Source organism: Odocoileus virginianus, chromosome 2, assembly GCF_023699985.2.
Source record: "Odocoileus virginianus isolate 20LAN1187 ecotype Illinois chromosome 2, Ovbor_1.2, whole genome shotgun sequence".
Lineage (NCBI taxonomy): Eukaryota > Metazoa > Chordata > Mammalia > Artiodactyla > Cervidae > Odocoileus > Odocoileus virginianus.
This window is the reverse complement of record NC_069675.1, coordinates 19,590,471-19,615,251: the sequence shown is the minus strand read 5'-3', so window position 1 is coordinate 19,615,251 and position 24,781 is coordinate 19,590,471. Positions and strand designations below refer to the sequence as shown.

The following is a 24,781-nucleotide window of genomic DNA, read 5'->3' as shown; positions in this document are numbered from 1 at the left end:
CATTCTTTGGCATTGCCTTTCTTTGATTGGAATAAAAACTGAGTTCTGTGGCCACTGCTGAGTTTTCCAAATTTGCTGGCATATTGAGTGCAGCATTTTCACAGCATCATCCTTTAGGATTTGAAATAGCTCAGCTGGGATTCCATCACCTCCACTAGCTTTGTTCATAGTGATGCTTCCTAAGGCCCACTTGACTTCACATTCCAGGATGTCTGGCTCTAGGTGAGTGATCACACCATCATGATTATCTGGGTCATGAAGATCTTTTTTGTACAGTTTTTCTGTGTATTCTTGCCACTTCTTAATATCTTTTGCTCTGTTAGGTCCATACCATTTCTGTCCTTTATTGAGCCCATCTTTGCATGAAATGTTCCCTTAGTATCTCTAATTTTCTTGAAGAGATCTCTAGTCTTTCCCCTTCTATTGTTTTCCTCTATTTCTTCGCATTGATCATTGAGGAAGGCTTTCTTATCTCTCCTTGCTATTCTTTGGAACTTTGAATTCAAACAGGTATATATCTTTCCTTTTCTCCTGTGCCTTTCACTTCTCTTTTTTTCTCAGCTATTTGTAAGGCCTCCTCAGACAACTATTTGGCCTTTTTGCATTTCTTCTTCTTGGGGATGGTCTTGATCACTGCCTCCTGTACAATGTCACAAACCTCCATCCATAGTTCTTCAGGCACTCTGTCTAACAGATCTAATCCCTTGAATCTATTTGTCACTTTCACTGTATAATCATAAGGGATTTGATTCAGATCATGCCTGAATGGTCTAGTGGTTTTCCCTACTTTCTTCAGTTTAAGTCTGAATTTGGCAAGAAGGAGTTCATGATCTGAGCCACAGTCAGCTCCCGGTCTTGTTTTGCTGATTGTATAGAACTTCTCCATCTTTGGCTGCGAAGAATATAATCAATCTGATTTTGGTATTGACCATCTGGTGATGTCCATGTGTAGAGTCTTCTCTTGTGTTGTTGGAAGAAGGTGTTTGCTATGACCAGTGCGTTCTCTTGGCAAAACTCTATTGGCCTTTGCCCTGCTTCATTTTGTACTCCAAGGCCAAATTTGCCTGTTACTCCAGGTATCTCTTGACTCCCTACTTTTGCATTACTGTCCCCTATAATGAAAGGACATCTTTTTTGGGTGTTCTAGAAGGTCTTATAGGTCTTCATAGAACCATTCAACTTCAGCTTCTTCAGCATTATTAGTTAGGGCATAGACTTGGATTACTGTGATATTGAATGGTTTGCCTTGAAAATGAATAGAGATCATTCTGTTCTATTCTGATCATGAATCAAGGTAAACTGGAAGTGGTCAAGCAGCAGATGGTTAAGAGTGAACATCAGCATTTTAGGAATCAGTGAACTAAAAATGGACTGGAATGGCAAATTTAATTCAGATGACCATTACATCTGCTACTGTGGGCAAGAACCCCTTAGAAGAAATGGGGTTTCTTCCCCCTCATAGTCAACGAAAGAGTCCGAAATGCATACAATATAATATATATAGATATAGATCCATGCTATATACACGAGAGATATAGCCTTTATGGTATTAGCATCTTGCCTTCCTTTTTCATAATTCTAACCATGAGCTAAAAGCACTGGTCACCAAACCAATTTGAAATACTCTTAAGCAGCCTCGTGTCTAAACGAAGGCAGAGGGGTGGGAGTGGGGAACAATGCTGATCCTGTTCGTTCACGTGATTCTTGATTGTGAGATGACGAATAGTATTTCTTTGTACAGAATACAGTAGCTGCAGGACTCTGCCTTTGCCGTGCTCCCAACCAGACCGGAACGCAGCAGGTCAGAAATGTAAACAGGCCAAGGTTCCTCAATCCAGAAGGAGTGTGCCGTGAGGGCCTGGTGTATGTATTTACAATTCAGGGGAATTTTTTTAAAAAGCAACAACCACCAAAATTAAATCTCATACTGTCATTTGTTTTTTGCTTTCTTTTTAAATTTTTTCACTTTTAACAAATATGAATAGTAAATATATAATATAAAAGATTAAAGGGATTCAGGAATGAGTACTTAAAAGAGGAGCTATGCTCTCCACAACCCCATCAAGTGCCTTCCTTCGCAATGCCATCTTCAAGGGTTCTAGGCAGCCATTGTTTTGTTGTTCAGTTGCCCAGTCGTGTCTGGCTCTTTGCAACCCTATGGACTGCAGCATGCCAGGCCTCTGAGGTAGTCATTCAATTCAGCTCAATTCAGTCGCTCAGTCGTGTCCAACTCTTTGCAACCCCCCCGTAGGCTGCAGCACGTCAGGCCTCCCATCCATCACCAACTCCCAGAGTTTACTCAAACTCATGTCCATTGAGTCAGTGATGCCATCCAACCATCTCATCCTCTGTCGTCCCCTTCTCCTCCTGGCTTCAATCTTCCCAGCATCAGGGTCTTTTCAAAGAGTCAGTTCTTTGCATCAGGTGGCCAAAGTATTGGAGTTTCAGCTTCAGCATCAGTCCTTCCAATGAATAGTCAGGACTGACTTCCTTTAGGAAGGTAGCTATTAACCACTATTTTTTTAAAAAAATTATTCTATAAATATTTTATAATAACTTCAAGTGGAATGTAACCTTTAAGAAGTGTGAATTACTATGTTGTACATATGAAACTTACATAATATTGTACATCAACTATAGCTCAGTTTTAAAAAAAGAGGTACAAACTATTGGTATTATGTACCTATTAACATATGTAAGCTATAAGGATACACTGTATAGCACAGGGAATAGTCAACATTTTATGATAACTTTAAATGTAGTACAATCTATACAAGCGGCTTCCCAGGTGGCGCTAGTGGTAAAGAACTTGTCTACCAATGCAGGAGATGTAAGAGACTCTGGTTAAGTCCCTGGGTCAGGAAGATCCCCTGGAGGAGGGCATGACAACCCACTCCAGTATTCTTGCCTGGGAAGTCCTATGGACAGAAGATCCTGGTGGGCCACAATCCATGGCGTCACAAGGAGTCTGACATGAACCAACTGAGCATACATGCACAATCTATAAAAACTACGTTCACCATGTTCTACACCTGAAACTAAGACAGTAACTGTAAGTCAACTATACTTCAAAAAGAATACTATCCCCCCAAAATTATTCCCTGGCTTTTCTACATAATGTTACTTTATTGCTATGCTTATTTTTGCCTTTTTTTGAACTAAAAAAGAAGTTATGTTGTTCATCTTCTTTGACTTGTTGTTTTCTCTTAACATTATAGGTTTTAAGAGTTCATCTAGAGTAATTGAAGTTCAGTCATTTAAACAACTCTGAGACAGTCCATCATTTAAACATACATCAGTGATTTTTCATCCACTCTTTTTTTCAGTGGACATTTGGGTCTTCTTCCATTTTTTTGCTCTGGGAAACAAGGCTGCTACAGCCATTCTTATGAATCCTTCTAAAGCACATTTGCAAGAGTTTCTATAGGGTAGGTACCAGTGTCACACAGTAAACAAGCAATCAAATTCAAGAGATAATACCCAATTGTTTCTAAGATGGTTATATCAATCTGTGCTCCCACAACAATGTAGGAATTTCTGTTACTCCATATTTTTGCAACATCTCATATTAATAGTTTTATCAAATGGGAATAAAATGGCATCTCCTTATTTATCATTTCCTATTATTTCTAATTCAAGATTTGGTTTTTAAGCTGTTTTGTTTCTAAATTTCTAATACTGATATAATTGCTTTTTGATCAGAAAACCTGTATGATATCAATTCTGACTTGCTTCATGATCTCATGTATGGTCAATTTTGTAAACATTTTGCATATGCTTGAAAAATGTATGTCCTCTTTGGCTAGATACATGGTTTCAACTATGTTTATTAGATGAAAATTATTAAATGTAAGTCTCCAATCAATGTTTTAGATACTTACTGGTACTTTTTTGTCTCTTGTTCTATTAATTATCAAAAGATAATTTCTTTAGCAGTGCCTATCTACTACTAAATCCTTCCACTGAATTTTCTTTTAATCAGAAATAATATACTTCTTTTTAAAATTTATTTTTAATTGGAGGATAATTGCTTTACAATGTTGTACTGGATTTTGCCATACAATAGTGTCAATCAGCCATGTGTATACACATATCCACTCCCTCCTGAACCTTCCTCCCACTCCCCCACCCCCATCCCACCCCTCTGGCTGTCACAGAGCACTGGGTCGAGCTGCCCGTGTTATATGGCAATTTCCCACTAGTTATCTACTTTACATAAGGTAACGTATATAAAAAGCTGTATATACAAGTGTATATAAAAATTTTATATACAAAAATATACATAAAAATTGTTTCTTTTTTTCATATCTACCTGATCATTTTTGTAGTCTCATGTTCTTTATCCATTTCCCCCTGATTCATTTTATTTTTAGGAACACAATTATACGGGGCTTCCCTGGTAGCTCAGCTGGTAAAGAATCCGCCTGCAATGCAGGAGACTCCAGTTTGATTCCTGGGTTGGGAAGATCCTCTGGAGAAAGGGTAGGCTACCCACTCCAGTATTCCTGGGCTTCCCTGGTGGCTCAGCTGGTAAGGAATCCACCTGCAATGTGGGAGACTTGGGTCTGATCCCTTGGTTGGGAAGATCTTCTGGAGAAGGGAACAGCTACTCACTCTAGTATTTTTGATGTACATAGATATATCAAAAATTGTTCCATCTTTTTCATATCTACCTGATCATTTTTGTAGTCTCATGCTCTTTATCCATTTTCCCATAATTCATTTTATTTTTAGGAACACAATACATAGATAGCTGTTGAATACTCTGTTTAATACTCTGTATTCCATGTTTCCAAAATCTGAAGTCCTTTCAGATGTACCTCTATTCTTTCTGTTCATTTGTTCTGTTGACTGCCGTTTATGATGGCTTGTTTCCCCGTATGTATTCTGTTATTTTTGACTATGATATGAGCTCAACTCTGTAGGAATGTTCTAAGGCTTGTGTGTGAAGGTACAATCCTCCAGGGAGGATTAGCATTAGCTTCTGCCATTTGTCTGTGGCATGAAGATCAGGTTCCATTTGGAATTAAGTTTTCCTTCTTGAGTTTTTGGGGTTTTCTTTTAAGCCTAATCCAATAGGGTACATTCTAGCTCCAGGCTCCTATGAGTCTGGGTCAATGATTTTTAAATCAGGGGAGTCCCTTACTGTCATGACACTATTTAAAAAAAATATTGAAAACTGGCACAATAGAAACTGCTTACTCTTAAAAGGATGAAATGTGATAAGAAATATAAAGTATAAAATGCACACGTGACATACACAGCAGGTGCTCATTAAAAGTAAAACCTCCTGCTTTATCTCTAATCCTCTATAAGTCACAATTAAAAAGCTTCATCTTCTGCCTACCCCAATTTTCTCATTCAGAAATAGCATTTCTCTTTGGGGCAATTTTTCATGCAGCTGTTAAGATACACTTCCACATTGTGTTAACTTTCTGTAAATGAGTGTCATTTAACACACTGGGTTTCAGACTTACCAGCTGCTTTTATTTACTTCTATACATCTTAGGTTCCCATGTAAATTAAGTTCCTTGAAGATAAGGATGGTTTTTTATTTACTTTCTGGCCAGTGAGAACATACTATATGTTCAGTAAACTCGGATAAGTGAAAAAATCCTCTCACAAAAGAGAGAGCCATGCATCAATATAGGGTACACGGGTGTAGGTGGCTGATCACCATCTGAGAAAGCACATATAAAGGGAAACATTGTGACTACTTCTAGGGAAAAGGGAAAGCAGTAAAGAAAAAAGACATATACATTTATAAAATCAAACAGTGTATGTGGCCTTTTTTACTGGCTCAGCAGTAAAGAATCCACCAGCAATGCAGGTGATTCAGGAGATGTGGGTTCAGTTCCTGAGTCAGGAAGATATCCTGGAGGAGGGCATGGCAATCCGCTCCAGTATTCTTGCCTGGAGAATCCCATGGACAAGGAGTCTGATGAACTACAGCGCATGGTGTCGCAGAGTCAGACACAACTAGAGCGACTGAGCATGTTGTATGTAATGCAACATATATTTATATAATACGTTAAATTTATCAACTCATAAAATATGCATTGATTTCACAATTTTCTCTATAGCAGGCACTAGGTAGAACAAGAGGAAGCCACTGAAAATCTATCATATAATCACAGTATATTCACATAAGGTTTATAGATAGAAGCAATCAACTTACAGCGTAACAGTATCTTCCCTTGAGGTAATACAAAAAGGGTTCTTCAGGTAAAAATTCGATTGCTTTATCTAGATGTTCCTGAAAGAAAATTAAAAAAAAAAAGTCATCTCCCAAGTTTCAGGCAGTGTTGAATGACACTCTGCCTAGCAATTTCAAAGGGACTTTATGATGCTGTTTCCTCCCCTCCTCACATTAATGATAAATGTGTTACTTTATCATTAATACAATTAAGCTTATTAATAATTCAATCATCAAAATGCTCACAACTACAAGTGCGATTATGATTTAATAAGGCTACAGAGGATGTCACTTTAAAAAGAGAAAACAGCCAAGTTGCATTTTTGTCTGCCCATGACTTGCCTACCTAATACTTCAGTTCAGTTCAGTTCAGTTCAGTTCAGTCGCTCAGTCATGTTTGACTCTTTGCGACCCCATGAATCGCAGCACGCCAGGCCTCCCTGTCCATCACCAACTCCCGGAGTTTACTCAAACCCATGTCCACTGAGTTGGTGATGCCATCCAGCCATCTCATCCTCTGTCATCCCCTTCTCCTCCTGCCCCCAATCCGCCCCAGCTTCAGGGTCTTTTCCAATGAGTCAACTCTTCACATGAGGTGGCCAAAGTACTTGAGTTTCAACTTCAGCATCAGTCCTTCCAATGAACACCCAGGACTGATCTCCTTTAGGATGGACTCGTTGGATCTCCTTGCAGTTCAAGGGACTCTCAAGAGTCTTCTCCAACACCACACTTCAAAAGCATCAATTTTTCGGCGCTCAGCCTTCTTCACAGTCCAACTCTCACATCCATACATGACCACTGGAAAAACCATAGCCTTGACCAGACAGACCTTTGTTGGCAAAGTAATGTCTCTGTTTTTTAACATGCTGTCTAGGTTGGTCACAACTTTCCTTCCAAGGAGTAAGTGTCTTTTTAATTTCATGGCTGAAATCACCATCTGCAGTGATTTTGGAGCCCAGAAAAATAAAGTCTGACACTGTTTCCACTGTCTCCCCATCTGTTTGCCATGAAGTGATGGGACCAGATGCCATGATCTTAGTTTTCTGAATGTTGAGCTTTAAGCCAACTTTTTCACTCTCCTCTTTCACTGTGTGGGTACAATGGAAAAGAGAAGAGCAGAACTAGGTAACAGAGGAATCTACCCACTTGACATTGTCAAATGGTTACAGGGAGCTGGAAAAGGAAGAAAACTCTTTTCCCATCCTTACAATTATTGACCTGGAGGGGTTACTTACTGAGTGAATGTAACTATTTGTTGTTGCTGTTCAGTTGCTAAGTCCTATCTATGCTTTGTGGCCCCATGGACTGTAGCATGCCGGGCTCCTCTGTCCTACACTGTCTCCTGGAGTTTGCTCAAATTCATGTCCATTGAGTTAGTGATGCTATCTAACCATCTCATCCTGGGCTGCCCTTTTCTCCTTTTGCCTTCAGTCTTACCCAGCATCAGGGGCTTTTCCAATGAGTCAAGTCTTCGCATCAGGAAGCCAAAGTATTGGAGCTTCAGCTCCAGCATCAGCCCTTCCAGTGAATATTCATGTTTAATCTCATTTAGGATTGACTGGTTGGATCTCCTTGCAGTCCAAGAGACTCTCAAGAGTCTTTTCCAACACCACAATTCAAACTTATCAATTCTTCAGCACTCAGCCTTCTTTATGATCCAACTCTCACAACCACACATGACTACTGGAAAAACCATAGCTTTGCCTATACAGACCTTTGCTGGCAGCGTGCTGTCTGCTTTTTAATATGCTGTCTAGGTTTGTCTTAGCTTTTCTTCCAAGAAGCATCTTTTCATTTCATGGCTGCAGCCACCATCTGCAGTGATTTTAGAGCCCAAGAAAATAAAATCTGTCACTGTTTCCATTTTTTCCCCATCTATTTGCCATGAAGTGATGAAATTAGATGCCATGATCTTATGTTTTTGAATGGTGGGTTTCAAGCCAGCTTTTTCACTCTCCTCTTTCACCCTTATCAAGAGGCTCTTTAGATCCTCTTCACTTTCATTAGAGTAGTATCATATCTGAGCTTGTGTATATTTCTCCCAGAAATCTTGATTCCAACTTGTGATTCATCCAGTGCAAGTATTTCACATGATGTACTTTACAAAGAAGTTAAATAAGCAGGGTGACAATACACAGTCTTGATGTACTCCTTTCCAATTTTGAACCAGTCAGTTGTTCCACGTCCAATTCTAACTGTTGCTTCTTGACCCACAAACAGTTTCTCAGGAGACAGGTAAGGTGGTCTGGTACTCCCATGTCTTTGAAAATTTTCCAGTTGCTGAACCACACATTCAAAGGCTTTAGCATAGTCAATGAGGCAGAAGTAAATGCTTTTCTGGATCTCCCTTGCTTTCTCCATGATGTAACAAATGTTGGCAATTTGGTCTCTGGTTCCTCTGCCTCTTTGAAACCCAGCTTGTACAATCTGGAAGTTCTTGGTTCCCTTGCTTTCTCCATGATGTAACAAATGTTGGCAATTTGGTCTCTGGTTCCTCTGCCTCTTTGAAACCCAGCTTGTACAATCTGGAAGTTCTTGGTTCACGTATTGCTGAAGCCTAAGCATGTGAAATGAATGCAACTGTATGGTAGCTTGAACATTCTCTAGGATTGCACTTCTTGGATTGGAATGAAAATTGATCTTTTCCAGTCCTGTAACCACTGTAACTATATCTACAGGCACATTATAAATAATGAGTATGCTCATTACTTATTTTACTCATTTATCATGGCAAATTTAAGTCCTACATTGAATTCTACTCCTCCTAACAAATTAATTTGTAGAAAATGTTAACGAATTAATTCCAGCCATGTTTATGATGTAGGTGAGCTCACGACCAAAAGGCTAAGGCTCTGCCTTTAGAAAAACAATACTCATCTACTCTGTGACTTCTTTCAGGTTCTATAATAATAATAATGATTTTTAATCAACCAAAGAGCTTGATTCTTTTTGGCACAGTACTTTTAAAGACTGACATTTCATTTAAGTAAAAAAGATGAATTCCTAGAGATAAATTTGTTGAATAATTTGATTTATACTTGTTAATGGAACATTAACAAGCTACATTAAAACATTTTTAATATCAAGAAATACCTTGAAGCGATATCCATAGTTAATTTTGTTTTGTAAGCCCTCAAACTCAGATACATAGCCACACAAAACTGCATACCTGAAAAGGATAAAAACAGTGGATACTGTGTAAACTTTTAATGAAATATCATGAAATTTAACATTTAAAAAATATATCTAAACTATTCATTAATATTTAACAAAAGTATTCATATAGATGCAAGGACCCTAAAAATAATAAATATTTGACATAAATATGAGGCCAGTTTCCTCATCTATAACTGGGGATGCTAACACCCTCTATCTTGTATATGTGGTGTGAGGGTAAAAGATCTAAAATGTAATTGCTTAGAATAGTGCCCGGCATGAGTGAGTTTCATGAAAGATGAGCTGCTGCTATCACAATCATCAACATCAAAGTCACAAAGAGACTCTCAGGAAAGACTAATCAGATTAAAAGTATTAAACTGAAAAATATACTCTGTCAATAGATTCCTGTTTCTTTTTCATAAAAATAAAAAGTTCACGGTTCTCGTTAATGTCATTTGAAAATTAAAATAAGTATCATCACTAAAAACAAAAACTAATATAAAATTTTTTAAAAATATTAAAATCAAAGATAATTTTAGACTATGTTTTTTCAAAAATTTCCCATGCCCTTCAATCCTTCCTCAGAAACACACATTACTACAGTATTGCATCTCATGAATTCTTTCCTTTTTTTCCATTAGGAATATAAAATTTACATCAATAATTACTTGACTATAAACTGGATACAATATTTGTTCAGCAAACTGCTTCCTCTAAAAATTGGGCATATGTTACTTTTTATATTCAGACTATTTCTGTACAAAAGTATTTAGAGTTTTTCTGTCTGAGGCAAAATATTCATTTACTTAAATATCAGTATTTCAAAAGTAGGTCCTAATTTTCACTTGCATTTTCATAACTGAAATGGAAATGCAATTTTGGGTGTTATTTATCTTGATTGTTTCTGTGGATAAACATGTGAACTTTAAAATAAGAAGGTGAAGAGAACAATTTTCTTAATTTGGAATAGTCAGACCATTCCTGGACACAGAAGATCACACAATTCACAACAACTTATGCACAACCAATAAAATGGCCACTTTTCAGTTATAATTTTTTTGACCTCTTAATTTTCATTAGAAAAGTCAATAATGTGCTAAAAGTAAAAGCAAGAGTTATGACAAAAGCAACCTATTAAAGGCGAGCTGAGAACTTACCTATATTAGGAGATACTACTTAAATTACTATATTTAAATACTATCATAAATTACTATAATACATTTATCATAACTGTTGTTGTTTAGTCACTTAGTCGTGCCTGACTCTTTTATGACCCCATGGACTATAGTCCACCAGGCTCCTCTGTCCATGGGATTTCCAGGCAAGAACACTGAATTGGGTTACCATTTCCTTCTCCAGGGGATCTTCCCAACCCAGAGATTGAATCTGCATCTCCTACATTGGAAGGCACATTCTTTACCACGAAGCCACCTGGGAAGCCCAACACAACTGTAGCAATATTGATATACAATACTGAAAAATTTTATAATGAACCAATATTAATACATTATTGTTAACTACACTCATGCTTCCTTCTAATTTCCAGCTGTTTTTCCCTCATGTCCTTAAATTTTGACATTTTTCTCTCCATCCCTCCTTTCATATTTATCCCCATTCACATATTTTTTAGTATCTCTTTCCCATGTGAAAGTCTTTTAATTACTCCTGTCATCCATCATCCACACTGTTTCTCCTAATTTTGTGCCAATTGCAACCTTTATAAGAATACCTTCCATATCTTCACCCACTGAAAAAAATGACTGAACACACTAGTGTCTAAGATTCAGATCTGGAATGATAGAATAATGACATTGTCAACAGATATTCTATTGAATAATTGAGGCTCAAACCATTCTCATACCACAGGTAACCCAGAATCTTGCCTGTATTTTAACATCGTCTCCAAGAAGATTGCAGGTGAACTTGTTTTCATGCTTTCCTTAAATCCAGACAATTAGCTTAATTTCCATACTCTATCCACTAGCAAAGAAAAAATAGATCATGTCACATTTTTAGAAAAATCTATGTTGGATCTATTTGAACTTCATCATTCACAGAACACCCAACCAACTATTCGTGCTGGAGTCAATGGAAAAGATTCGATGTTCACTGATCTACAGTGGTGGCATAAATCTTCTGTTTTCTGAAAAATCAGAAAAGCTTATGCACATCTGATCTAGCTTTTACAGAGTTCTTTCAGCACATTCTTTACAAGTCACTCTAAGTGAAGGGGGAAAAAAAGGAAAAAACACGACTTATGAAAACCATAATATGAAATATGTGCATTTTCTCTTATAAATAATCTGTCACCAGAGTCTTATGTTTTTTTGTCTGTTTCTTTAAAGTCTAAAGTATTATTTATCTTCTTACAAACCATAAATTCAAAGTTCACCTGACCACTTTTCCCAAAAGAACCATCATTTCTTTTCTGGCAATCAATCTCACCTATAACTACATGTATGTGGTATATATGTTGTTCTTTTTGATACTGTTTATCTTAAAAAAATGTAATTTAAAATTTTACTTTGTAAACTCTTAGGTTGATGGGAACAAGTAAGCAACTATACACAATATGGTCTATGACCTCCATCTAGAGGTTGTTCTAACTATATTTGCTTTAACAAAAATTCTATATTTTCTTTGCATCTATAGCAAATATTTTAATAATTGACAAGCAGCCCTGTCTCAACAACTAGTAAGCAACTATTAAATCAACTCCAAGAAGCTTTTGATTTAGTTCCAATGCTATTTATACTGTGAAAAAGCAGAGGAAGAGTAATGCAAAAGATGAAATACTGAGTATATACAAATATAAGATCTGGCTTTTATTTTCCCCACTTATTGTGTGACTCTTGGTTACTAATCACAGCATCACATGGCACACACATGTACCAGCCTCCACACACAAACACCATACACACAGACTGCCTTGTTTACACTTTCCATAAAATGGAAACAGGTTGTTCTGTGAAACATATGCATGTGGATATAATTTGTGAACAGTAGAGAACAATGAATATGTAAGACATTATTTATAATTAAGGTCAGGCCTGATCAGCTAACAAACTGCAAATCCATTGGTAATTTTGCTCTCTTGATTCTAGAAGTATTTTAGACTGGTACAACAAAAACAATAGAATTTTACAGAAAGCTTATGTAGCTTTAAAGTTACAAGGCAACTTCATTTGGAAAATATGAAGATGAAAAACAAGTTTTTAAAATAACATTTGTTTTTCAATTATTCCCTTGATATCAATCCTTCATGAAATTCTTCCTAATGATTGTTCTTTTATTTCAAATTGAAGGCTTATAAACCATCACAGTGGAGAAGGCGATGGCACCCCACTCCAGGACTCTTGCCTGGAAAATCCCATGGACGGAGGAGCCTGGTGGGCTGCAGTCCATGGGGTCGCACAGAGTCGGGCACGACTGAAGCGACTTAGCAGCAGCAGAAACCATCACAGAGCCCTGTAAACCATGGGTCAACAAACTTTCACTTCAGGGTTAGGTAGCAAACATTTTAGGTTGTAGGATCAGAGAGTCTGTTACAACTATTCAACATCATTGCTATGTACAATGCACAGGGATGGCTGTGCTCCAATAAAATTTTATTTACAAAAGCAGGCAGTTGCATTTGGCCTGGAGGCCATGGTTTGTCATTTATACTGAATGAATGAGAAAAAGTCTTAACATATTGAGGAAAATTCCAGCAGAATAAGATATTTTCATGATATTTTATTACAATTGACTATGGAATCAATACACCTAAATTTCACCCATTGCTTCTCAAACCAAAGTTTTAGTTTTTCTTTTCCATCAGCCTAAACCTCTATTACTGTATTTAATTGAATGAGAATTCTTAAATCTAGTAGGTACATCACAATAAATTCTAAAAATTAAGATAAAATTGACTTTTGAATTTATTAAATTTTGTTAACTGACCAGATTTTAATTGTGTTTTAATTAAAAAGTCATACTGAATAAAAATAACACGTGAAACACAAATGGATCAGTACTCTGTGTGTTTCTGTGTGTATATGGATAAGATTTCCCTCATGGTCAAATATCACCGTTATAAATAAGGTAGCTGTGTGCGAGCTAAGTCGCTTCAGTCATGTCCAACTCTTTGTGACCCCATGAGCTGTAGCCTGCCAGGCTCCTTTGTCTATGGGGATTCTCCAGGCAAGAATAGTGGGGTGAGTCACCTCCAGGGGATCTTCCCGGCCCAGGGATCGAACTTGCGTGTCCTGCAGCTTCTGCACTGCAGGCAGATTCTTCACCGCTGGGCCACTGGGGGAGCCCAAATGAGGCAGTGAGTACACAACAAAAGGACTTCTCTAGTGGCTCAGTGGTAAAGAATCCACCTGAAATGCAGGAGCTGCAGGAGGCATGGGTTTGATCCCTGGCTCGGAAAGATCCCCTGGAGAAGGGCACGGCAACCCACGGCAGTATCCTTGCCTGGAGAATCCCATGGACAGAGGAGACTGGTGGCCTACAATCCATAGGGTGGCAAAGAGCTGGCCATGACCGAAGCGACTTAGCAAACATGCACACACACAACAAAAGTGAAAATAGATGAACAAAGGAGAAGCAGCCAGATTAGTGGAAGACAGGCTGGGAAATACACTAAGGAAGAGTTAAGCGTAATCTGTCCTCACACAGTGAATTTTAAAGTGTTCATGATGCCTTCAGGGAAGATTCAGGGTTGTTCTTGTATGGAAATTTGGGAGTTCACACTGATAAGTGTCCTCAAATTGAGGATTAACATCAAATGTACCTTTTTAATGTGATTCTTCACTGACAGACGCCTGCATGGGAGAAGGAGGGCTGCTTCCCTGGTGGTTCAGACAGTAAAGAATCCACCCACAGTGCGGGAGACCAGGGTTCGATCCTTGGGCTGGGAAGATATTTTGGAGGAGGGCATGGCAACCCACTCTAGTACTCTTGCCTGGAGAATCCCCATGGACAGAGGAGCCTGGTGGGCTGCAGCCCATGGGGTTGCAAAGAGTCAGACACGACTGAGTGACTAAACACACACAGCACATAGGACAAGGCAGAGGACACCAGAGAAAGAGGAAGCAGAGGCTCAGAGTTAAGAGTAGGGCTTGAGTATTCTTTCTGCATCCAAACCTGGCTAATCAGCACCCATTTACAATACCAAAAGAGATGAAGACAGTGTAGCTTGATCAGTAGAAATTCCTTATGGTTATACTAGAAATGGAAGAATAGAGTACCTTAACACATATTAATTTATTAATACTCAGTTCAGTTCAGTTCAGTTGCTCAGTCGTGTCTGACTCTTTGTGACCCCATGAATCACAGAACGCCAGGCCTCCCTGTCCACCACCAACTCCCAGAGTTTACTCAAACTCATGTCCATCGAGTTGGTGATGCCATCCAGCCATCTCACCCTCTGTCGTCCTCTTTTCCTCCTGCCCCCAATCCCTCCCAGCTTCAGGGTCTTTTCCAATGAGTCAACTCTTCACATGAGGTAGCCAAAGTATTGGAGTTTCAGCTTCAGCATCAGTCCTTCCAATGAACACCCAGGACTGATCTCCTTTAGGATGGACTGGTTGGATCACCTTGAAGTCCAAGGGACTCTCAAGAGTCTTCTCCAACGCCACAGTTTAAAAGCATCAATTCTTTGGTGCTCAGCCTTCTTCACAGTCCAACTCTCACATCCACACATGACCACTGGAAAAACCATAGCCTTGACTAGATGGACCTTTGTTGGCAAAGTAATGTCTCTGCTTTTTAATATGCTATCTAGGTTGGTCATAACTTTCCTTCCAAGGAGTACACATCTTTTAATTTCATGGCTGAAATCACCATCTGCAGTGATTTTGGAGCCCCCAAAAATAAAGTCTGACACTGTTTCCACTGTCTCCCTATCTATTTGCCATGAAGTGATGGGACCAGATGCCATGATCTTAGTTTTCTGAATGTTGAGCTTTAAGCCAACTTTTTCACTCTCCTTCACTTTCATCAAGAGGCTTTTCAGTTCCTCTTCACTTTCTGCCATAAGGGTGGTAGCATCTGCATATCTGAGGTTATTGATATTTCTCCTGGCAATCTTGATTCCAGCTTGTGCTTCTTCCAGCCCAGCATTTCTCATGATTTACTCTGCATATAAGTTAAATAAGCAGGGTGACAATATACAGCCTTGACGTACTCTTTTTCCTATTTGGAACCAGTCTGTTGCTCCACGCCCAGTTCTAACTGTTGCTTCTTGACATGCATATAGGTTTCTCAAGAGGCAGGTCAGGTGGTCTGGTATTCCCATCTCTTGAAGAATTTTTACAGTTTATTGTGATCCACACAGTCAAAGGCTTTGGCATAGTCAATAAAGCAGAAATAGATGTTTTTCTGGAACTCTCTTGCTTTTTCAATGATCCAGCAGATGTTGGCAATTTGATCTCTGGTTCTTCTGCCTTTTCTAAAACCAGCTTGAACATCTGGAAGTTCACAGTTCACATATTGCTGAAGCCTGGCTTGGAGAATTTTGAGCATTACTTTACTAGCGTGTGAGATGAGTGCAACTGTGCGGTAGTTTGAGCATTCTTTGGGACTGAAATGAAAACTGACGTTTTCCAGTCCTGTGGCCACTGCTGAGTTCTCCAAATTTGCTGGCAAATTGATAGTGTTATGCAAAAAAAGGAAGGTAATGTTGGCTATAGAAATAATAGCCAAGACCCTCATATACTGGAGAAATGACCTTAAAGATATCTACCAGGATGTTAACCTTCCTCCTAGAATTCTGGCAGAGGCACTAAGGGGACAGAACAATACTTTATCTATTAGGTACGCCAGTTCCTAAAGCAAGATGTTCATCCATGCATGACACATGCATGAGTGAAATGACTCACAAGTTCTGCCAGGCTTAACTCTTCATCCATCTCCAGGCTATCTAAGAGAAGGCAAAGAGTTCTCTGTAGCAGAAGAGAGCTGGAGGGGGCGCAGATTTCTGCAAATAGAATTGCTAGTGTACTTGGGAGTCTTGTCCCACCTTCTCATGGGAGAGGGAACGGGCTAGGCTTGTATCTCATTTTAAGCCATGTGATAGCAGCTTCAAAAGATTTGCTCTTATTTTGGCATGTCCCTTAGAGCTTATCCTTCAGTGTTTGGGGGACATAAAAAATGTTCTGACTCCTGCCCAGGAATTTTAAAGTGAGAGTTTGTGAGTGGCGCTCCCCCTGCTGGTGGCAATACAAAGAAACAGGTCTGCTGTGGGAAAATGGATTGCAATTTTGAATTGGTGGAGGAAATAAGAATTTCCAGGAGAACAAACGTGGAGCTGCAGAAAAGAAGCCATTTTAAGAGAGATTTTGCCTAAAGCATTTCAGAATCATAAAAGAATCCCAAAGAGGTGTGGATTTCTGAAAACCTAGGTCGGAGAGAAGGGTCATAGATCAATGTATTACTAGCACCTAACATACCTATATTGCTGGGGAGAAAAAATAATTAAGGAACTGAGAAATGTTGCAAAACTGTAACTGTGAGTAAAATAAAGTGCTAATTAAAAAAAATCTATTTCTTCCTGTGTTTTATAATTCTAAATATACAAAGGATACAAAACAAAACAATACTCTCAAGAATAATTTTTTTCTTGGGTGTCCCAAGGATACCCACCTACAACCATCCAACTAATTAAATTTCCTTTGTTTGAGTTTTCTTATACTAGAAACAGGCTTTTCTTTCACTTATGAATGTGTATACCTTGTCATCAAGGTATAATGGCTGATGTGATTTTATTCTTTGAAGCATTCTCCCTACATTTCATTTAGAAACATGGCATCATTCTAGCGTTTGTTTCCAAACAAAATCTTATATAAATATAATTTAATTAGAATTTATCATATTCAAAGTTATTGGACTTGGTAGATTCAGTTATGAAATATTCAGTGAAAGTTTATCTTAAAAACATTTAAAATATACATACTGAAAAACACATGAGAATAAACAGAACAAGAACAATTATTGCATAAATTCTATGTACTTACCATAGATGACAATATCCATTCTTGGGTGCTCTCGTAATAGCTTTTTCACCTAATGTCTTTCCTGAAAGATAAATGTACTTACAGTTTGGTACCTTCATGTGAGTTGGTAGGGGGTAAATTATTGAATTAAGCCAGTAGTTTCCAAAAGTATGGTCCCAAAACCAGAAGCCATTACCTAGAATCTTGTTATAAAAGCAAATTTGGGGCCACATGGAAGACTTACTCGATCACAACCTCTGAGACACAGCTATCTGCATTAACTGGCCTTTACCAGTTCTGATGCAAATTCAAGTGTAGACTCACTGGACTAAGTGATTTAACCAAATGCAAAAGAAGTCATTCAATCATTATTAATAGACACTGCTTTATAATTAACTCAACCAACATTTATGGAGTACTTTCTAAATGTCATATTATGTGAGCCCCTGGGAATAAAAAGTCAAATAAAACACAATTCTTGACCTCCAAGAATTCACTGTTCAGTAGGCAGCAGGTATATAAACAAAAAAATTATGTGTAAAGATAAATACAAGGTTAAAAAGAGCATAGCAGAGAATGGAGACAGCAACTCTATCTAAAGAGTAAGGGAAGGTGTCCCAGAGAAGTTCTTACCTAATCATTCATAACAGTGAACACATTCAGTGCATAAATAATTCTCCTAAATAATTTTACTTCATTTCAGAATAACTTTTAATAATCTGTTAATTTCTGAATAGAGGTTTGTTTAAACCACATTCTCAAAATATTTCTCAAAAACCTGCTGTTTTATTTTATACAATTTCCTTTTCTCTGCTCTATTTTTTTTTTTTTTTGCTTGAAGAGCAATGATGTGATCCAATGATCTGAAAAATGCTCTTCTAAATAAGCAGTTTAGATAATCTTTATAAATAAAAATCTTTTATTCTAAAATCATTCTCCTATTTGTTAATTTGTTAAGGTGGTATTCTATAGCTCTCTCCATTAAGAGAACTACCCGGTGTATAAATCTACATAAATTGGAAAAAATTAAAAAGCAGTCTTTTAAAATAACAACTGATACTACATTGTGGGCATATATTAGAAGAGTCAATACTTTGATAACTAGTGCTTGAAAAACATAAATATTTTTAATGTATAAACATTAAAAACTAAATCAACATCTTACCTACATTACCAAGTGAACAAAAATAGCTTTGAGGGCACTGCCATAAGCCTAAAATAGAGGTGATTCCATGGCTCTGAAAATATAAAAGGGAGCCAGATAGTATACATACTGGTTTTGTACCCTCACTGATGCAGCTTCAGCCTGAAAAGAAACCTATTTCCCTTAAATTTTTTTTTTTTAATTTTGTGGTCTATTTGTGTCCATCACTTAATCCTGAAAGTTACAAATATGTCCTTTTAGATATAAGGTTCATATTTGATTTGCAAGACAAGTGTGATCAGTCATAGGACTTCAAAAGATGTAATGCAAAAATGGGACACCACAGTTAGCAGGTTAGGAAAGAATTTTGTACTCTCCGATCAAATCTTCCCTCAATATAACAAGTTCAAATATACTGTCATGAGGAGCAAGAGTCAGCAAACTCTTCTTCTTTCATACTGAGTGCCCATGCCCTTCAACTCCAGTCTCCAATTTCCTGGCTCCTGGGTTCTTTGCCAGGCACTTATTACCTGTGCACTGAATTACAATTGCCTGTCTCTGTATTGATCTTGTCAAATCATGTGGCATTCTGGCTGTTATTCTTTTGTTGTTACTTTAGAAAACAGGATGGCAATAATGAACAATCATGGACTCATCACTCTGCTTAAACAATTGTCAACTCAAGGCTTACCTTGGTTTACTGAGATAAATTTTGAAAAAACATTAAAGTCTGAGTAGTTATTTCTTTGTGGCACCTGGAGTTCTATGTTATAGGAAGTAAGAAGGGTTATTTTAATTTTGGTGAAAGACTACCATTATTATTGCTTCTCAAATTATTACCACTTAATGTATCATCTTTCTATGATTTTATAAATTTTGAAAGCATGGAATTTGAGTTTTTCAGTTGCCTATCCTAATATGCTCAAATATTTTTAGAGACCATATACTGTTATCTAAAAGTTCATTCGTGGTTTACTATAACAATGATTACTACCTGAGAATAATTAATATTCACAAAATACTTACCAATATTAGCATAATGCTTCTTTTCTTGTGTATTTGTAGATAGCTCATACATGTCTCCATAAGCACGAGCAAACCGCCAAATAAACTCTATTTCATCTCTAAACTGAACACACAGAACTGCCCATTAGATAAACTTTGTAATGTGACTAAACTATTGCAATGTTATAAAAAATTAGGTAGGTAAACTGGTACTTAGAAATGACTGTATTCATGGGCATATCACACTTTAAATTCAAATATTCATGGCTATAAAAAAATATAGATCACTATATTCATGGTGATCTAATGTAGTGTTACATTTGGGTCTTAAAAAACCAATGAATATTATGCAGACACCAGCTCCACACTATGAAGAAGAGAAAATTGATAGGTGTTAGAATTCATAAATTCTCTCTGGGTGGTAGTATCCTCTCCTTGCTCTCCTTTCTAACTTACCTACTATCAATATGATGCCTCAATGGGCATTTCAGATAATATCTGTAAATTATTTGAGATTATATATATTCAAAAGAACAGTCACATTTTTTTTTTACCTAAATTACCTAAAACACAACCCTAAAGATTTAAAAACTTTGAGTTCATGTGTTTAGAGTTTCTAAATCCTCAAAAGTTAGCCTTAAATTTCTCATGGGAAAGAAGAAGATTTATAGATCTTTGTGATATTGCAAAATCCTTTTTTCCCCTTTGGTGGTGGTGGTGGTGGCGGGAAGGATGAGCTTTGTCAATTCAGTCCAACATTAAACATTGAAAAATGATTACTGGTAGAAATACAGTGAAATACTAATGACTGTTATATTAATAACTGAAAGATATTGAGCTTAAAGTGTAGCTTTTCCTACCTTGAGAAGCAGTACATCTTGTCCTTTTTCTGTTATAAAATATTTAAGAAATATATCAAATTGATAAAATCAATGTCAATCTGTATAATCAACGGGATCTCTGGTTCTCATTTTTATGACCTTTGAGCCTAATAAACCCTTCGTTGTTGTTGTCGTGTCTGACTCTAAGTTGAGTCCAACCCTTTGCTACTCCACGGGACTGCAGCACGCCAGGTTCCTCTTTCCTCTACCATCTCCAGGAGTTTGAACAAATTCATGTCCATTGTGTCGATGATGCCATCCAACCATCTCATCCTCTGTTGCCCTCTTTTCCAACATCGGGGTTTTTTCCAATGAGTCAGCTTTTCCCATCAGGTGGCCAAAATACATATTAGAGCTTCAGCTTCAGCATCAGTCCTTCCAATGAATATTCAGGGTTGATTTACTTTAGAATTGAATGATTTGTTCTCCTTGCTGTTCAAGGGACTCTCAAGAGTTTTCTTCAGCACCACAGTTTGAAGCACCACAGCTTTCAATTTGAAAGCATCAGTTCCTGGATGTTCAGTTTTCTTTATAGCCCAACTCTCACATCTATACATGACTACTGGAAAAACTATAGCTTTGACTATATGGACTTTTGTCAGCAAAGTGATGTCTCAACTTTTTAATGTGCTGTCTAGGTTTGTCGTACCTTTTCTTCCAAGGATCAAGCATCTTTCAATTTCATGGCTACAGTCACCATCTGCAGTGATTTTTTAGCCCAAGAAAATAAAATCTGTCACTGTTTCTACTTTTTCCCCATCTATATGCTATGAAGGGATGGGACTGGATGCCATGATCTTAGTTTTTTGAATAAACTTTTTTATTTACTTAAAAAAAATTTAGTAATATTATAAAAAAAATTTACATCAGTCATTTAGCTTTTGAAAACTGTGACACAATTGCTGTGGTCATAACATGAATGGAAGAGTAGATTAAATAAAAATTAAAACTATACAAACAGGTTATTATCACATATATCTTACCTTTTCTTTGTGGTCACAAAGCAGCTCAAAACTCTCCACTTTTCTGGACTCATTCACTCGTAAATTATCAGCCATCTGAATAAGGGCATCTAAATTTAATTCCTCCACATGAGTGTTAAATGCCTTAGGGACTGGAAAACTCTGTTCTTCGGTGTCAGTATTAGCTGTAACATACCTAAAATTGCAGAAATAATCATCAACTCTCTGGAAAGTTATACTCTAATGGCCAGAGAGATCCTTTCAAAATGTAAGTCAAATCATTCCACTCTGAGGCTTGAAATCCTGCAATGGTACCTTCTTTCACTCAGAGAAAGCTCATGTACTAACCCCTGGAGGAGGGCATGGCAACCCACCCCAGTATTCTTGCCTGGAGAATCCCCATGGACAGAGCAGTCTGACGGGCTACAGTCTGTGGGGTCACAAGGAGTCAGACATGACTGAGCAACTAAGTACATTTCCTAATAACCATCTACAAAACTGGATGAGGTTTGCCTCCCATCTCAATCGACTCTCTGACCTCGTTTCCCAGCACATTTCTCATTCAGTCAATTGAATGCTGGCTGCCCAGCTACTCCTTAAACAAGCCAGGACATTCCTACACCAAGACCTTTGCTTTCTGTTCCCACTGATGGGATGATGATGCTCTTCCTTCAGTGCTGCGCTGCGCTTAGTCGCTCAGTCGTGTCCAACTCTTTGCAACCCCATGGACTGTGGCCCACCAGGCTCCTCTGTCCAAGGGGATTCTCCAGGCAAGAATATTGGAGTGGGTCAGCATGCCCTTCTCCAGGGAACCTTCCTAACTCAGGTCTCCTGCATTGCAGGCAGATTCTTCACCATCTGAGCCATAACTCACACCCTCACCTCCTTCAAGTCTCTGATGAACGTTGTCATCTCAATATAGCCCATCCAGACCACTTTATTTAATGTTGCAACCACCACTTCCCAACCCACATGCATTTCCTTCACCAATCTCCCTTATCATGCTTGACATTTTTCTTTTCTGTAGTACATACTGTCTTCTGATACACTGTATATTCTACTAACCTACTACATGTGTTATTTTTGTCAGGATCTCTCCCACTAGAATGCATGCTCCCTCACAACATGATCCTTAAAACAATTCTTTGTTTTATTAACTGATGTCATCAAGTGCCTAGAACAGCACCTGACACATAATGGATACTCACTGGATATTGCTGAATGAATGATACAGAGTTGGAGGCAGTTGGTATATATATTTATTAAACTCGGAGGCAGTCAGGTATATATATATATTAAATATATATATCATGTATTTATATATACATGTGTATATACACACATATATTCACATACACACACACACATATATATGTGTATATATATATATAAATTTGTGGTTCAAGATGATGTTTTAACCCTCAGCTTAGTTGTTAAAAATTCATACTACCTCCCACATTTCCTTTTTGGTGGCATATAATGCAACAATTTATTTTCATTTATTCACACATTGCCTTGTTCTAAAAAAGATCTTAAGGAACTATATAAGGATATATAACACACAAGAGAATGAGTTAGAAGTGGTGAGAAAAGATAAAAACAAAGTCAAATGTGAATAAGGCCAATAAAAAAGTACATATACTTTAGATACCTATACCCTTGCCAAAACACACATAAATGTGATTTTACATCTTCTAATAGCTGAAGCAGTCACAGTCTCCAGCAGATACTAACAAAGAGAAAGGAAGCAAGTTCTTGAGAGAAGTACACCTATTTTCAATGCTGACTCAAATAAATTTCCTTCAAAGTCCTTATAAAGAAGACACTGTATAAATGATACTCAACTTACAACATTATTAATGGCAACTTCATTCTTCTAATTGCTCAAACCAAAAATTTAGAACCATCCTTGACTTCTTTGTCTCTGCTAAGCAACATTCAGAAATGTCTGTTGTTTCTGTCTTCAAAATACATCCAGGATCCAGCTACCTCTCCCCACCTTTACCCACTACTCCCCTGGTCTAGACCACCACCAGGTTGCCTGTATTAATGCAATGGCCTCCTATCATGTCTCTCTGTTTTAGTCCTTGACCATTATAGTTTATTCTCAACATTGGAGCCAGAACGGTCCTCTAAAAAGCTGAATCAGATCACATAACCCTTTGCTCAAAACCCTCCAATGGATGACAAAATCATAGTAAAAATGTTAAGTCCTTAGAGTTATCTATAGGATCCTTTATGATTGAGTCCAATACCTCTGACCTCATCTCCTATCACTCTCCTGCTCAATCAGCACTCCAGGAGCACTGGCTTCCTCCCTGCTTTATTATCTCTGTGTTTGCTGGTCTTTCTGCCTGGTATGTTCTCCACTGAGTATCTATGCCAATTTACCTCCTCACCTGTTTCACACCCTTATTCAAACGTAATCTTCATATTATGGCAGATGCGATGGTTACCTACATGGTACACATTAAGAAACCTACAAATTGTGGGAGTAACAGAGTTTAGTGAGTTGGCTGCATATAATACTAAAATATGAGTCAGTTTCATTTCTAATATATTAGCAGTAAAAAGTCTAAAAAACAAAATTAAATAAAATATTTCACTTATGATGATCTCAGAGAATGTCAGATACCCAGGAATAAACTTAATAAAACATGTAACAATTCTATGGAGAAGATGATAAAAGATATATTAAAAACTGTTTATAAAAGAACCTAAATTCATGAAAAAATATATCATGTTCATGGCTACAAACAACTGATATTGTAAATGAATGAATTCTCTCTAGATTACAGATTCAGTGTAACTCGAATTTTATAAACCTAAGAAGAAATTTCATACAATTTAATGAAATGATTCTAAAAGTTACAAGAAAAGGTAAACAGCCTAGATTAGTCAAAGCACCGTTAAGAAAGAGAGCAGGGAGAGAAGACTTACCTCACCAGATATCATACCTATCTTGCAGCTACAATAATTAAAGACAGTGCAACTGGTAAAAGGATGGATGAGTAACTGAAAACAGAAGAGTCAAGAAACAAACTCATATGCAAATGAAAAGTGTGCTACAAGACAGATATGGCATGTCAGATTAGTCTTGCTTTAGCAGGTGGTTTCACAGATGTTTATTATACTGTTTATAATAGCAAACTAAATAAATGAGTTAAAGTGGCATATGCATGGACCATTAATCAGAGTCTGCATAAGCTAAACACAGTTTTTAGTACAATTCTATGCACCTGAGATACAGTAAGAAAATAATAACCAAAAGAAAGTAACTAGTTTAATATCAGACACTATTATTTAAACTAAGACCCACCAAACAGTACACTTTAGAAGGGTGAATTTTATGTTATATGAATAGTATCTCAATAGAGATGCTATTTTTATAAGAAAAAATTGAATATTCTATAGCCATTAAATCAGAACTTGTATGTCTATGCTAATAGCGAGAG

At 37.4% G+C, this 24,781-nt stretch overlaps 1 protein-coding gene across 3 annotated transcripts in view; it reads right to left on the bottom strand.

Moving 5' to 3' along the window:
* RMDN2 (regulator of microtubule dynamics 2) overlaps nt 1-24,781 on the bottom strand; it is a 65,989-nt gene that overhangs the window by 20,790 nt on the left and 20,418 nt on the right. For all 3 annotated transcript variants that reach the window (XM_070476876.1, XM_070476877.1, XM_070476878.1), the window contains 5 exons: nt 21,348-21,522; nt 19,505-19,607; nt 17,356-17,416; nt 9,290-9,365; nt 6,179-6,256 (listed from right to left, as the gene is read on the bottom strand). In XM_070476876.1, coding sequence (XP_070332977.1) covers nt 6,179-6,256; nt 9,290-9,365; nt 17,356-17,416; nt 19,505-19,607; nt 21,348-21,522 — 493 coding nt within the window. The remainder of the gene's footprint in view (nt 1-6,178; nt 6,257-9,289; nt 9,366-17,355; nt 17,417-19,504; nt 19,608-21,347; nt 21,523-24,781) is intronic.